General features: G+C 36.4%; 1 protein-coding gene across 1 annotated transcript in view; it reads right to left on the reverse strand.

Moving 5' to 3' along the window:
* The window catches only part of THSD1 (thrombospondin type 1 domain containing 1), a 314,447-nt gene that overhangs the window by 237,946 nt on the left and 61,111 nt on the right, over positions 1 to 15,390 (reverse strand). Inside the window, exon 2 of the mRNA XM_044071662.1 lies at positions 6,301 to 6,440. Within this exon, the coding sequence (XP_043927597.1) occupies positions 6,301 to 6,364 (64 nt within the window). The 5' untranslated portion in view covers positions 6,365 to 6,440. The remainder of the gene's footprint in view (positions 1 to 6,300; positions 6,441 to 15,390) is intronic.

Genomic DNA, 15,390 nt, shown 5'->3' on the forward strand with positions numbered 1-15,390 from the left:
GGATTGGAGCTAGAAGTTACATTGACTCTAAAGAAGCAAACAAGGAAGAGGGAAATATGCACATGTGAAGGCTGGAATTGCACATGTGAAGGCAGGAATTACACATCTGAAGGCTGGAATTGCACATCTGAAGGCTGGAATTGCACATGTGAAGGTTGGAATTGCACCTGTGAAGGCTGGAATTGCACATGTGAAGGCAGGAATTGCACATCTGAAGGCTGGAATTGCACCTGTAAAGGCTGGAATTGCACATGTGAAGGCTGGAATTGCACCCGTGAAGGCTGGAATTGCACATCTGAAGGCTGAAATAGTATTTTGCTTCTCATCTCTTAAAATGGGCTGATTTAAACTGAGAGGTAGGAGAGGAGTTAATCAAAATATAAGTAAAAATAAAAAAGAGTGCTACTTTTGGAATCCATTTTAATGTCTAATATGATAAAACACATTACAAAATTTCATTGGAAGAGCCCTTAAACAAAATAGAGTCAGCTGAATGGTTTGGCTGTATTTCACAGACAGGACTTTCTGTGGAAAAGTAGCTTTCCAAGGCAACCAGCATTCCAGATACATGGTCTGGCCAATACATGCACATTACTGTTTGGGATTTGTGGATAGGAGAGAGGAGATAGGTGGATCAAATGGGATGGAATGAGAGCAGATTTAGGAATATTCCTATTCTAGCATGTCAGCTGTATCAGCTAACTCATGAGTTATCAGTACTGAAGGGTGGGCATGAAAAATAAGGAATAACTACTGCAGTGGTAGTGCTGCAGTAGCATTGTCGCCTCACAGTAAGACATTGTCCTGTTCGATTCTCAGCTAGAGTGTCTTCTGTGTGGAGACATGCATGAATGGGCGTACCTTCGTTGAAGGTTGTGTGTCAGGGCTGGCAACTCGGCACGTAAAAATCTACTGCCAATCATTAGCGGACCGGAGTTCCACTGTGGCGACCCCTAACCAGGAAAAGCCGAAAGAATGTAGCAGGACAACAATACAAAAAGTCTCATTTAATGTAGAGGTGAAGGAGCAAGACGATGAATGTATTCGATTTCTTACTGCTGTAGATGAATGATGGTTGAAGAACAGATTGTTGGAGGTGATAAGAGCTCCTTCACTGGACTAAACTACAGTGAGTGGTGCTCAAGTCTATATATGTACTATAACTACTAATGCAATTGAATGATTAGAAAGGATGCTATATGTGGAAAGTATCAAAAGGAGGAGGTAATCTTTGTTTCATAAATTTAGAGAATTTACAAATACTTTGGAGCAGTACAGGATACTGTGAACAGAACGCTGTCAGAGGGAGTTAAAGGGGTAGATACAACAGTAAAAGCTATGTTAGGTGAATATGACAAAGGCAGTAACACAAGATGTTTATACTGCTTTTTATGAGGTGGTGCAGGAATTATGGAGCCCAGATTGGCACCAATACCACCCAGCTATGCATGCAAGATGGTGATTTGTTTTAAGAGATTATGGCAAATGTGGGTTTTGGCCAACACTTGTCATACCCAAATAAACTGTATACTGCCAGATCCAGAACAGGGCTCCTCAAGATTTCATTCACCTCAGTATGAGTCCAGTGCCTTCTAAAGCCAGCTTATCAACAGTAACTGAGACCTAACTAGTATGATTTCCATACAGATACATACTTGCAGTATTTCCCAGGTAGGGTTGCTGATACCTTTCCAGTGACAATGACATTTACTAGTATTCAGAGTAGGCTGCTACCAATCAGATTGCTAATCTGATACCAAGACACATGTTACTGATCACTCTTTAATAAGCCAACCAGCATTATGTTATAATAGCTGATGACCTGACAGTTTATCGCTTCAAAAGAGTAGATAGCTACAGTCACAGCAGTGCTGGAAGGGATACCTTCAACTAAAAAAATAAGACATCAGCAACAATCTTTGTTAAATAAACAAATGAAAACTCTTTACTTTTAAAATATCTTATTTTACATGAAAAACAATATTGCAGTTGCACAAAGAAAGGAAAATGAATACGTTTTATGTTAATAGACTGTTGACAGCAAACCTCTAACTGCATCTGCAGATGTTATTTCTAATTATTGATGGTTGTTGCCTGAAGCCTCAGAATCAGACTCGCATCTGTCTCTATTTTGCAGGAGCATTCATTTTCAATTTTTTTAGAGATTTGTCCCTGTTTTAGGACTGATTTACCCCTCTACATAATTCTCCCAATCCCCTTCATCATTTGTGATTTTTAAGCTTTCTAGTACACAGAAAACCACACTATATGATTAATGTATAAGTGGCAATAATAATTTAAAGAATGAGGACACTAATCTTCAATCTCCCTTTTTCTGAAGTAAAAATAAATAACCTCGAATGGTAGAATTCAGCAATACAGTTCATTAAAATCTACAGATTTTACAGTCTCTTTGATAATATGTATATAGCTTTGTATAGTTTTTTTGTCACTTTCTGTTATTTAAACATGTATTTCTTAGTGTTCTACATTCCTTCTGGAAGAGGGAAGAGTTGTGTTGTATTTGGCATTCACATTTTATGCTAATTAGCTGCCCAGATATTTAGCTGGATGTTTCCATTTTTCAAGACTTTTGTTCTCATTTTCAATGTCTGCAGGTTGAGAAGTATGCTCAGGATGTAAATAAAGTCCGAGTCTATTCAGCATCTTCAAGTAGCTTCCTCTACCTGTTAGAATTCCCAAAGTACAAACAGTCATAGACAACAAGAAGGAAAAAGGACAGTAGTGATTGTAATGCAGTACACTCCACGGAAATTAGAAATATTTCAGACACAGACAGAAGAATGTCTTTCCTTTTGCATCAAGGTGTGGAATGATCAGACAGCTTTGTTCCATGATGCTTATCTGCAGCTTCTGAATTAAGCAGTGAGTAAACAACTATGAACAATATCATATCAATAAAAGAAAACAGTTCTAAATACTTCATATTTCATGAAATATGTATCATCTGACACTGCTAGTGGGAGTTATTAAGTTAGTAAAAGTGTGGCACTGGATAAATGACGCTGGTTACAAATTCACAAAATGGGTGCAGACATGTAATAAAGTGGCTTTGTTAATTGAAGAAAATGACTTAAACCAGCAGAAAAAAACAGGAGAAAGTTATAGTGAGATGGGGAAGATGCCATGCTATTAAGATTGATTTACAGATGTGATGTGTAAGATTTAAACTAATGTACACAGAAAGATATTCAGAAGGACAAACAGAAATGAGAGTTCTAAAGTACAGTATGATATGGTAGTAGAAAAAGATATCTGTATCATAGAGGGTATAAATAACAACATGGCTGTTATGCATATGACGAAAATTAATTGTTGTTTTGGATGACATATTTTATGTTGGTTTCTTTCATCATATTGGGCCCGATTCTAAGAGACCTGCTCTCTGGAGTTAGTCACGTACACTGAAGGAGGTCTTTTAGAATTTGGCCCCAGGTGTAAGCCTGGTTATACATAAGCTTTACACTGAAGTAAGTCACTTACACTGAGATTAAGTTTTTTGGAATCAAGACAGGCTTACATTGGAGTAAGTCCTTTACACTGAGAGCAACTCTTTTGGAATCTGGCCCTTTGTGTCATTTGCCTGCATATTGATTTCTGTCAAGAGTTTTCTCCTGTTCCAGCAGTACCCAGTTAATAAGTATAGCTTCAAGCAAGTTGCTTTCTGATGCCTCCTTCAACTATGGCTTCTAGATGTATGAGTGTTTAAACATAATCTGAAGGCTTTATGTTAGGTGGAATGGCAACTTATTTCGTTTTTTTTTTCTCTTTCCTTCTCAATATTTTAATGGAAGCAGAATGCACAGGAACTGAGTCAGTAACTTTTTATTAGCATAATTGATGAAAGTGGAAATATAAAAAACGTAAATAAGAATAAAATAACAATATTGCACCCCGAGTCTGGTAAATGGGATATTAATAGCAATGAGTAGGTTAACAATGGAGAAATGGGATGCTGAAAAATGGAAACGGATTACATAATACAGTTTAGCTAATGACTGTAATTATGTAGTGCAGTAAAAATGCAGTACTGATTTATTTGAAAAAAGATTAGGACAAAGTAAGAATTGCATAAGACAAAGCTAACCCTGTACTCATGGAAAGGGAAGCAACACAGAATTATATTATAGGTCATGCCATTCAGTTTATGTTAGTCCATTTATTATTATTTGTTTACACACATAAAAAATTAACTGAAGTGCTATTAATAGTTTTTTATATTTTCCCCATTCCCCACCCTGAGCCACCTCTGCTCCTCTAGCTAATCTCTGCACCTCACCTCTGTCTTCACTGCTTACCCCTGTAGCTCCTGTCTGGCAATCACAGTTGTATCTGCTTTTTTCCAGGTAGGCTCCCCCAGCTTTCCACCACAGTCATGACAGCTGGGCAGGGAGGATCCATTGGGGAGAAGTAGATGGGAGGTAGGAGCCATCATGAAGTGGAAGCCAGTCAGTAACCCTATGTTCTAGGATTAACAATGTGCAATGATAAGAAGAATGGTGTGTCCTTCTTCTTAATACTATCGGTAGCCTAAGACACTCCTGGTCTCCACCAGAAGTTGCAATGGTAGTGAAACTTTCCTCTCCCCCAGAATAGGAAAGCAGGCCATCAGCTGTTTTACCATGTCCCCCAAGCCAGCCCTACTAGTGGATGAGTCTGTTCCCAAACTTGAATTGCTGGCAGCACAGATAGATACCTTGCTTCTGCACCATTGGGCCCAGAAGTGTTGTGAATACTTAATGATTTAACAATTTTGTGAACCATTTTACAAATAAATATTTTCTTAGTTCAAAATATTTCTAATTTAGGCCCTTATAGAAACCATTCTCATTGGTTTGCAACCCCCTAAAAGTAGTTCTGCCCTTTAATTTGTACTTCTGTGATGTAGCATGATATATGAGAGAGCAAGCTTGTTTTGTTCTAGAAAAGCATTGATGAAAAATAGTGCATGCAGCAAAATTTAAGTTAATTAGAAGTGGGAATTTGTGAGGTGCCAGGGGGTTAAACAACACTAAACGGTCATACCTTTTCCTTAAAAGAACTTACAGGGACTGACATTTCATTCTTTCTTATTTTTGTAATTTTACTGGTTTTGTAATGCAATGAGTAAAATGTCTGCTGACTAATGTATAAACTCTGTTTTTAACAAATCAGCCTATGGATACTACTTTTCAGGCATACCTCTCAACTATCCAGATTTTTGCCTCATATTTTAGGTCTTTTCCTCATAAAATTTGTGGTTTTCTGGAAAATCACTTAAGAATTAAGTCACTAAATAATGACAGGCGTTTGAATTTCGGACATCATATCCTTCAGAAAATGCATACTAATGTAAAGCTTATTATTCTAGCAACTTTCTAAGTTTATAAGAGCAATATCTAAAAATCTGTCCCTATTTTAGGCCTTCATTCCCTCATTATTTTTGCCTTTGTCCAGATTTTTTGTGCTAGGATATTGAGAGGTATGTTTTCAGGTAGCACTTTTAACTTTTAAATAAACTTCCATGGGCCCCATCAAGTTAAGCAACATACTGCAGTTAAAAAGTTGTTATTTATGACAAAAGGCAGTTATTTTCTTCCTTCTCCAGTAACTGCACAGGAGGTTGCTGCATGGAGGGTAAATGCTCAGGAAGTAAGTCCATGAGATATAGCTGCATCACTTGAACATACTTAAGAGACAATTGGTCCTTCATCAACATCTTCTTATGCTGATATGTTCACACATTTATATTTATATGTTTGCTATTATGAAGTAGTTCATCACCAAAATATTTTACATTTGCCTGTAACTCTGCAAAATAGGTAACCAGTATATACTCCCGATTCAAGTACTTCTGTAAAAGATAACTGATAAATTTCTTGACTTTCAGATAAATCCAAAATCCACATTTAAAAAACAAGCAAAATAGCTGCATCTTGCATGGTTACTAAAAGTAAGTAATACTAAGAAAATATCACATAACACAATCAGAAAGCTGCTGAAGGTGTATGCAAAGCAGAAGAATTGTACCTTCCCCAGATTCTAAAAGGGACAGTCACAATCATCCTGCTATTACCCTCTGTCTGGACTGGAGATTGTTCTCTGAGATGTTCATCTTTTCCATTCCAACTGATCCCCTAAACATTAATGGTTCACCGGCCCTAGTCATTGTAGGCAGAAGCAGGCACTTTGTGTCTGGGCCATTGTCCATCTGGCATTCTGTAACTTTGAACAAGTTCATTTGTTTTAAATAAAATTACATGTGACCATTCATTGTATATTCAAATAAGCAATACTCACCAGAGTGACAAAGAATTAGCAGTAACAACTCTGTTACAGCTTTCAGGGTTTGTTTCATTCCCATCAGCACTGTGGTAATTTTTGTTGTTTTTCATGTCCTTATCTGCATCTGGCATGCAGCTGTTCATGTAAGCCACCACCTACAAAATAAAAAGTTAAGCTGTTACAGCTTAGTTGTCCATATGTTGTCACTATGGCAGAAAGTAGAATGTGGATCATCTGGATAAAAAAAAAAAAAAAAAAAAATCACACTGTCAAATTAGTATCTTTCAGAGTAATTTTTACTGGTTAACAGCTAGTACTTATATTTAAAAGGAGTAAGAAAGTAGCTTACAATGAAAGAAGTGTTTTTTAATCTCACATCACACCTTGAGAAATTAGACAAATTTCTGTTTGACAGAAAAAGAATCTGCCTTTTGTAAAAAAATAGTATCTGCTTGATCTTGAAGCAAGAATAACAAAACAAAATTTCCTGATATGTTACTCTATATTTTGGGCATAAATTAGCAGTAACAGAGAATGGATGAGAAGTTAAACCAATGTCCTATCTAACTGAGCTACTGGTAGTGCAGGTAGACATAAAAGATCCCATGGCACCTACCGTAAAGAGTAAGTGTCTTTTATTAAATACATTATCTACAATATCTGCATTATTTACATATTATACAGTATTTACAATTATTTACAATCTTTTACAACCATTTTTCATTATTTACAAAGTTCTCTCTCTCTCTATATATATATATATATATATTAATTTATCTTCATATACATTAATTTTAAGACCTCCCACCACTTTTCTAATAGCCAAAATCTTATATTTAGCATTATTTATGCCAATATACATTTTCCATTAAATTTTACTTAATTCAGTCTTTCATTCCATATTGTCCATATAATACAAAATATCATTCTATCAATTTTCCTTACATGTTCCCTTCTTTTACCTTTATAATACCCATATTCCAACATGTCCATGTTTATATTTTCCAATTTCTTAATTCTTTCCAAGTAATTCTCTTCATATAACATTTCCATAATTTCTTCACCCTTTTACAGTTTAAAAAGACATGCTCCACTGTTTCAACTTCTCCACAATAATTACATATTATTTCTTCTATTTTTTATATGGCAGGTTTGCTTTCACTGACAATTTTTTATTGATAATCTCCATAAAAAATCTCTACATTATACATATTTTTTTACACTATTCTGTTCTTATTCTTATTTAAATTTTCATTCCTCAATTTTTCCTATATATAAACACAATAATATTTGTTTATTATGTTCAAATACCATAATTTAATATTTTGTTCTATCTCCTTTATCTTCACTTTCCACAATATTATATTTTTTGATACTCCTTCATTTCCCCATTCATACCTTTTTTTCTGTCTTTTAAATTTACTCTTCATGTACCATATTTTTTATATTTTCTTTCATTATTTTGCATATTAATGGTCCATTTTCCTCTTTTATCCATATCAACACTTTATATAGTTTAATGATGCTGTATACGCCACCAGATTTATTAAACCCAACCCTCCTTCTTTTTCCTTAACATATTATGTTCCTCTTATTATGGGATTCAGCCTGGAACCCCATATAAATGAAAACACAGTTGTCATTATTTTCTTGTCACATTTTGTGGGGATCATAAAAACATTTGCAATATATGCTATTTTTCTCATTAACACAGAGTTTACTAAATACACTTTCCTTTTGTACACCAGCTTGTAAGTTCTCAAATATAAACACATATTTCTTGTTTTCTTCATTATCTCTTCTCATTGTTGTTCTTTAACATTTTCATTCCCAAATGTTATAACTAACATTTTTATCACCTTCATGTTAAATTGAATATTCTCTATCTTATAATCTTCTCCTAATCCTTTACTCTTATCTCTGTTTAGGCTCATAGCTATAGCCCCCAAATATTAATTTAATTGTTTAATGGCTTTTTTCATCCATTCTTTATTCTTTGTCACTAACACTATATCATCTGTATATGAAAACATAATTAGCACTCTAATTCCTTCTATTGTCTTATATTCTGCTACCTTTAATGTTGTATTTATTTGACTAGCAACTGTGTTCATGACTAAAACAAATACAGTACTACTTACTGGACAACTATGTCTTATACCACTTCTTATGTCTACTTCTTGACTTAACCACCCATTCACTAAAACTCTTACTTTATTCTTTTCATACGCTGTAATAAATATCTTTTGTATCCTCCCACTTATATTGTATTCTTTTATTATGTCCCATAATATTTCATGTTGTATCTTATCAAATGCCTTACTCCAGTCACCCGCCATGACTTTAACTTATGTTTTCCTCTTCATTATACTGCCCACTATTTTTCTTGCTATCATTAATAATTCTTGACTTCCTTTTCTCTTTCTGACACATATTGTATTTCTACTATTATATTTAATTTATTTTTCAAACTTTTTTGTATTATTTTCATAAAAATCTTGTAATCAGTATTATTCAGCACTATCAGTCTCCTGTGTCTTGTATCTTGTTTTTCTCCTTTTTTCCATATAAATTTCATATCTCCCACATATATTTCCTTTTGACTAAAGCCTTCTTCTAACCACTTGTTTAACACAAATTTACTTTTTCTGCTAATCTAATATATCTCTATAATTATAACATTCTATCCCATCTGGTCCTATTGCCAATTCTTGATTCATTAATCTTAACATATAATTTAATTCCTTTTGTATTTTTTAATTTTCCTGTTCTGTTAGTTTTTTAACTTTCCAGTTTTGTTTTCTTTTTAAATAACTTTCTTTGAATGTCTTTTCTGTGTATTCTTTTACTACCTTCTTTACGTCTTGTTGACTTTTGACAATGTCTCCTTTCTCATTTCTAATTTCTCTTGTTACCCTTTTATTTCTTTTACTATACTATACTATTCAAATAATGTGCCATTTCTTCCTTTTCCCTTGTAAAAAATACCTTTGTTTAAACAAGTGTCTTTTAATCTTTTCTTGATTCATCATGTGTATTTGTTTCTCCCTTATCATAGAATTCTTTCTTGTTTATTACTACATCTGCAAATGCATTGTTACTTACTTCTTTATATTTTTCTTTCCCTCTTTTCTTTTTATGTATTGCTGTTCAAAATAACATTTTTTATATTTATCTTTTCTCATTCTACATGATCTTTCCACAATTGTCTGGTCATTTCTACTCCTTCTAACTCTTTTTCATTCACTCTCTTAATCCCTTTACCTATATTTATGTATCCATTCATTTCTTGCGTCTCTATCCAAATAGCCAAATGATCTGAAAATCCTGTACATTTTCCCTTCTAGTTTGTAGTCCAGTTCTTCTAAATGGCTACCAATATTGTCCACATTTTTATTTATTTTTTATTTATTTATTTGCAGTTGGTTAACCAGGATAGTCCATTGGGCCAAAAGAACCCGTTTTGAATGGAGTCCTGGGGAGAAAAGCTCTACACACAGATTACACAAAGATTACAGTGATTTACATTTTAACAATTTCTGGTTATAAGACAGAACAAAAAATACTGAGGTTACAATCAAAAATAACATTTTTTTTTTTAAAGGAGAACATTGCTCTAGTAGGATTAAGAATACGTAGTTAGATGCAGTAGGCTTAGAATTTGCTGGATGCAAATAAGAAGTTGTTTACTAGATGCAAATATGAATTTGCTATTTGGAATTTATGAGGTGGAATACTGTAGGAAGTGGGGAATAGGTTATGAGGGGTGGGAGCAGGAGCATTCCCATGTGGATGTTAGATGTGAGTGGAGCAATTTTTTAAAGGATGGGATGCTAGTGATGGTACGAATGGGGAGAGGGAGGGAGTTCCATAGGCATGCTAGGGAAAAGTACAGGAGGTTTTGTCCTGGGGAGCGAAGGGGTCTGTAAACTTCTATTAGGTTTTGATTGGTAGATCTGAGAAGTCTTTGTGTGTTGTGCATTTTAAAGGTAGTAGACAGGGAGGGACAGAGGGATGGCTGGAAAATGAGTTTGTGTGCATAGGTGAGCTGAGTATAGGAGAGGTAGTTGGGAAGCTCTAGCCAGTTTAGTTTGTGGAGAGGTGCACAGTGATGGGTTGGTGATTTGTTGCTAGTGGCGAATCTGGCTATTTTATGATAACAAGAGGACAGTTTTGTTTTGAGAGATGATTGTAGGTTTGTTAAAAGAGGGGCACCATAAAGAAGGGAGGGTAAGAGAAATGTAGTAGAGAGAGTGAGCTTAGTAGCTGAAGTGAGGAATCAATTGTGTCGGTAGAGCATGCCAAGTTTTTGTTGTTTTTTTATGTTTAGTAGTAGATGGGAATAGAATTTAAGCTTGTCATCAATTTGGACTCCTAGTAGTTTGGTTTCAGATACCAGTTCAAGAGGTGTATTATTTTGGCTGGTGATGGAGAATAGTTTTCTATCAAAGGTATTGGTTTTAGAGGGGGTAAATATCATAAGTTTTGTTTTAGCTGCATTGAGTGCTAGAAGGTTGACTTTCATCTACTGTTCTGTGGTAGAGAAGGCATCTTGAGTCAGATTTAAGAGAGTTGGGATGGTTGAGGCAGCACAGATGATTGTAGAATCATCTGCATATTGAATAATGTTAGCATAAGGGATTGAGCAGAAAAAAATCATTAATGAATATATTGAAGAGGAGGGGGGCCAATATAGAACCCTGTGGGACACCTGTGGGGGTGTTGAGGAAGGAGGAGGTGGCTTTTTTCCACTTGACAGCTTGTTGCCTGTTGGAGAAATAGCTGATGAACCAACTGAGAGATGAAGGTGATAGGTTTAGGTTAGATAGTTTAGTAAGGAGTAGGTTATGAGAGATAGTGTCAAAGGCCTTAGAGAGATCGAGTAGGATGGTAGATGCAGTGAAGCCAGAATCTCTAGCTTTGCTCACAGTTTATAGGAAGGATAGGAGGGCAGTCATAGTGCTATGATTGGGTCTGAATCCATGTTGGGTAGGAGTTAATAGGTTGTTGTCTAAGAGATAGGGAAGGAGTTGAAGATGGATACATTTCTCTAGGATTTTTGAAATGGGAAAGAGGATGGCAATGGGCCAGAAGTTGGTAATATTAGTATTGCTGCCTCCTTTGTGCAGGGGAATGATGAAAGCTTTTTTCCAGAGTTGTGGAACAAGACCTTCTTGGATAGAGTGGTTGATTAGGATACTGACTGGGAGGGCAATGGCTTCGGCAGCTATACTGAGGAAGTATGAGGGAATGTTATCAGGGGCATTGGTGCATGGTTTTAGCTTCTGCAGGAGTTTTTTTTATGGTAGAAGTAGGGATAGGTTTAATGGAGAATGGAGGGGGTTGAGAGGATGGGGAAGGAGAGAATGAAGATGAAGGGGGTGATGGGAGAGGAGAAGTGGAAGTAGGAGGTGGATTGTTATTAGAGAAGGAAGAGGTTAGTTTGGAAATAGAGTCTATGAAGAAAGAGTTGAATTGGGTGGCAAGATCAATGTCTTGTACATTTGAGAAAGGGATTGGGTTTTCAGTTGTACCAGGTTTTAAGAGGGTAGTTATACCTCTCCAAAACTTTTGTGGGTTGGTTTTATGGTTGCTTTGAAGTAAGGAGAAGTAGTTTTGACTGTCTGCTGTGATAAGCTTTTTAACTGAGTTATGAAGAGTTTTGTACTCATTGAGGGTAGAGGTGGATTTGTTCCTTTGGTAACGTGCCCAGGCTTTGTCTCTAAGTCGCATGGTAGTTAGTGTGTTTTTTGTTAGCCAGGTGGTGGTTTTGTTTTTTATTCTTTTGGTTTTTAAGGGAGCATGAGTATCTAGATTTAGGAGAGTAGCATTAAAGTGTGCGATTGCATTTTCCAGGGGTAGAGTTTTTAGGGGGTACCAGTTAAGTGATTTTAGGGAGTCAGAGAAGGCTTCTTGGTTGAAGTTTCTTTGGCATCGGGTAGTGATGTAATTATGAGTAACTTGTAAGGGAGAAGGAAGACGCCTAGCGAAGATGGGAAGGTGGTCACTGAGGGAGTCAGGAAGAGTTCCACTATCAGGGTAGTAGTGGGGGTGAGAGACTAGGATCCAGTCTAGGATGCTGCCACTAGTGAAGTCTTTAGAGGGCCTAGTCATGGAGTTGATGAGTTGAGAGTAGTTATACAGGTTGATGTTTAGGGAGTGTGCAGGGGACTGAATGGAAGACCAATTAATGTTGGTGTCTCCCATGATAATAGTTTCATTAGAGATATTGGTAGAAAGCCAGGAGAGGATATCTTCAAGTACTGAGATATTGTCTCCAGGGGGAATGTAAAGGGAGGCTATGCATATATGTTTGTGTTTGTTTAACTGAAATTGAGCTGGTATTAATTCTGTGTTGGCAAACAGGGGAATGGCTTTATTATAGGGAGTAATGCATAGGGAGGATGAGTAGAGTAGAGCTACTCCACCACCCTTTTTTTGGGCTCTGTCTGTTCTGATGATGGAGTAATTAGGTGGTACTATTTCTGCATCTTTTATATGAGGTTTTAACCAGGTTTCAGATAAGGCTAAGATGTCTGGTTTGTTGTGGAGTAGCCAGGCATGTAGGTTTGGAATTTTGTTAGCTAAGCTTTGTGCATTAAGAGATGCTAGTATGATGGATTTAGATGTTGAGGATGAGGTGTTTGGGCCTGGGTTAGGGTGTTTATCCCCAGATAAGAGTACGGATGTTAGAAGCTGGATTATGTAGTAGAGGTGTTTGGATTGTTTTGCTTGAGTGATGTGTGTTGAAAGATTTGTGAGGGATATGGAGGGTAGAGTGGGTGTTGAGGTTTTATAAGGAGATATTAGTTTGTAATGAAAACATAGATTTTGGTTGATGGGATATAGTGCAGGAGATATTGAGATGAATGAGTAGGAGTGTGATGTATGGAGTGAGCAGGTTGTGTGTAAGAGTGGGATGTGAGTTATGGGGTTAGTAGATGTAGGTTAGGTTCAGAAGAAATAATAGTTGAATTGAGAAGGATGAATATTTTGCAAGCATGTTGTGGCTTTGATAAGCAATATATGGTGTTGAGTATGGAGGAAGGGAGATATGTGGTGAATGGCTAGTGTGATGGGGGAGGGGATAGAAAGAGGAAGGGGTGGAGTTTAGCATTTGGAGAGGAAGTAGGAGTGGCTATGTGGGTATAAATCTAGAGATAGTGGGGGTGGGTGGGATTTGGAGGTAGGGTAGGGGAGCGGAGTGAGCCCGCAGGGCGAATGGAGCGGGGAAGAACAAAAAAAGAAACTCAGCAGCAAAAAAGTATCATCCACTGCTGATGAGATAGAAAGGTAAGCAAGTATAGTAGATGTAATAACCAGATAAGGAGAAATAATTTTCAGGAATGAAAATGATGTTTCAATGTAATTATTGTATGTTGTACAGGGGGTAAATTACCAGATTGTTGACAGTGAAAATTCTGGCTCTTAAGCTATTTAGTCAGCTTCATAGGAGAGAAGCCAAAGTAAGATTAAAGTTGTACCATCTTTTGGTTGGTAGGTGCTGCCACCTAGTGGTAAAAATGAAGAAAGCAGTCAGGAAAGGTGTGCAGGTCACCTAAACTTTCACTGTGAAAATATCTAGGACAAAGTTTACCTGGGTGGGGAGAGTATTTTCGTTTGGTCTGCGGTAGGCTGCTGAATCACTTACATGGGAAGTTAGACAAAAGGATATGAGTTACTAAGTAGGTAGTTACAGAGACAGTAGTTGGTTTAAGGCTACCTACATTCACAAAGTTTACTTTAGGGCAGTCTTCACAGAAGTTCTATTGCTCAATCTAGCTGGCAAGCTCCAGGGAAATGTCAGAGGTATTGCAGGAGGTATTCCTTCCTTTTTTGTTTTTGAGTTAGGGAGGGAGCTTCTGGAGTGAGGAAATTCACAAAGTTTACTTTAGGGCAGTCTTCACAAGTTCTGTTGCTCAATCTAGCCTGCATGCTCCAGGGAAATGTCAGAGGTATGCAGGAGGTATTCCTTTTTTGTTTTTCAGGTAGGGAGGGAGCTTCTGGAATGGGAAAATTCACAATGTTTACTTTAGGGCAGTCTTCATAGAAGTTCTATTGCTCAATCTAGCCGGCAAGCTCCAGGGAAATGTCAGAGGTATTGCAGGAGGTATTCCTTTTTTGTTTTTGAGGTAGGGAGGGAGCTTCTGGAGTGAGGAACATGAGGCAAAACGAGCAGCACTACTGCGGGGACCACCACAGGGGCTTCTTTTTTTTAAATTTTAAGTAAGCTGTAGATTAAAATCACTGCCTTTTAAGATCCATTCTTTCAGCACTGATCCTGAGTGTTTCAAAAAGTAGGGAATTAAGTAATTTATGCAAAGATGTTTTCTAATTTTTTTTTTTTTAATTTTGCAAAGGTTTAGTTTTGTAGGGGTGTCTCTTTAAGAAGAAATGTGGATGGGTTGTGCTTAGAAGGGTTGGTGAGTTATTTAAGCAATTGACTTAATCTGTATGGTCATCTGATGAAGTTCGATGTACTATGGGACGAAAGTGCTTATCAGTGAACGTATGAGATTTTAATATCATGTTTTTATTTGTGGATTATTAAAATGGCTTGAGCTTCATTTGAAATTCCACAGGTTACAGTTTTTATTTGATTCATATTGTTCCAAACATTGCCCAGATTCAAATATAATGTCACAAAATATGTCTTTAACTAATATGAAAAAATGCTCTTACCTCTTGCAAAGAAATGCCTAATGGTGTTATTACATTGTCCCAGATCTCATACATGTCTAATCCTTTTCTTCTTTGCTATTTATTCTTACTAAATACTTTTTTCTTGCTTCTATCTTTTCTTCTCACATTGCTCCCTTGTTTATCATATCTGCATATGACTTTTTCTTCTTCCATTATTCTGTCCATTATCTCTGCTCACAAAATCACTCTCTCACTTTCCTGTTCACTCTGTACCATAAGATACTGCAATACAACATCCCTCAACCATCCCAACTGTAGGATTGTAATCATACATCCATTTTGGTTCTCACATATGCCATCAAACAACTGTTGTTGAAAAATGACCTCCGAGTCTTGTGAAGGTTCGAGTACCTTCACCTTTTCCACAGTCTCCTTGTCACCCTTCTTAATACATGTAAAGTC

The sequence above is a fragment of the Protopterus annectens genome, chromosome 5.part0 (assembly GCF_019279795.1).
Source record: "Protopterus annectens isolate FY-2018-M chromosome 5.part0, PAN1.0, whole genome shotgun sequence".
Classification (NCBI taxonomy): domain Eukaryota; kingdom Metazoa; phylum Chordata; order Ceratodontiformes; family Protopteridae; genus Protopterus; species Protopterus annectens.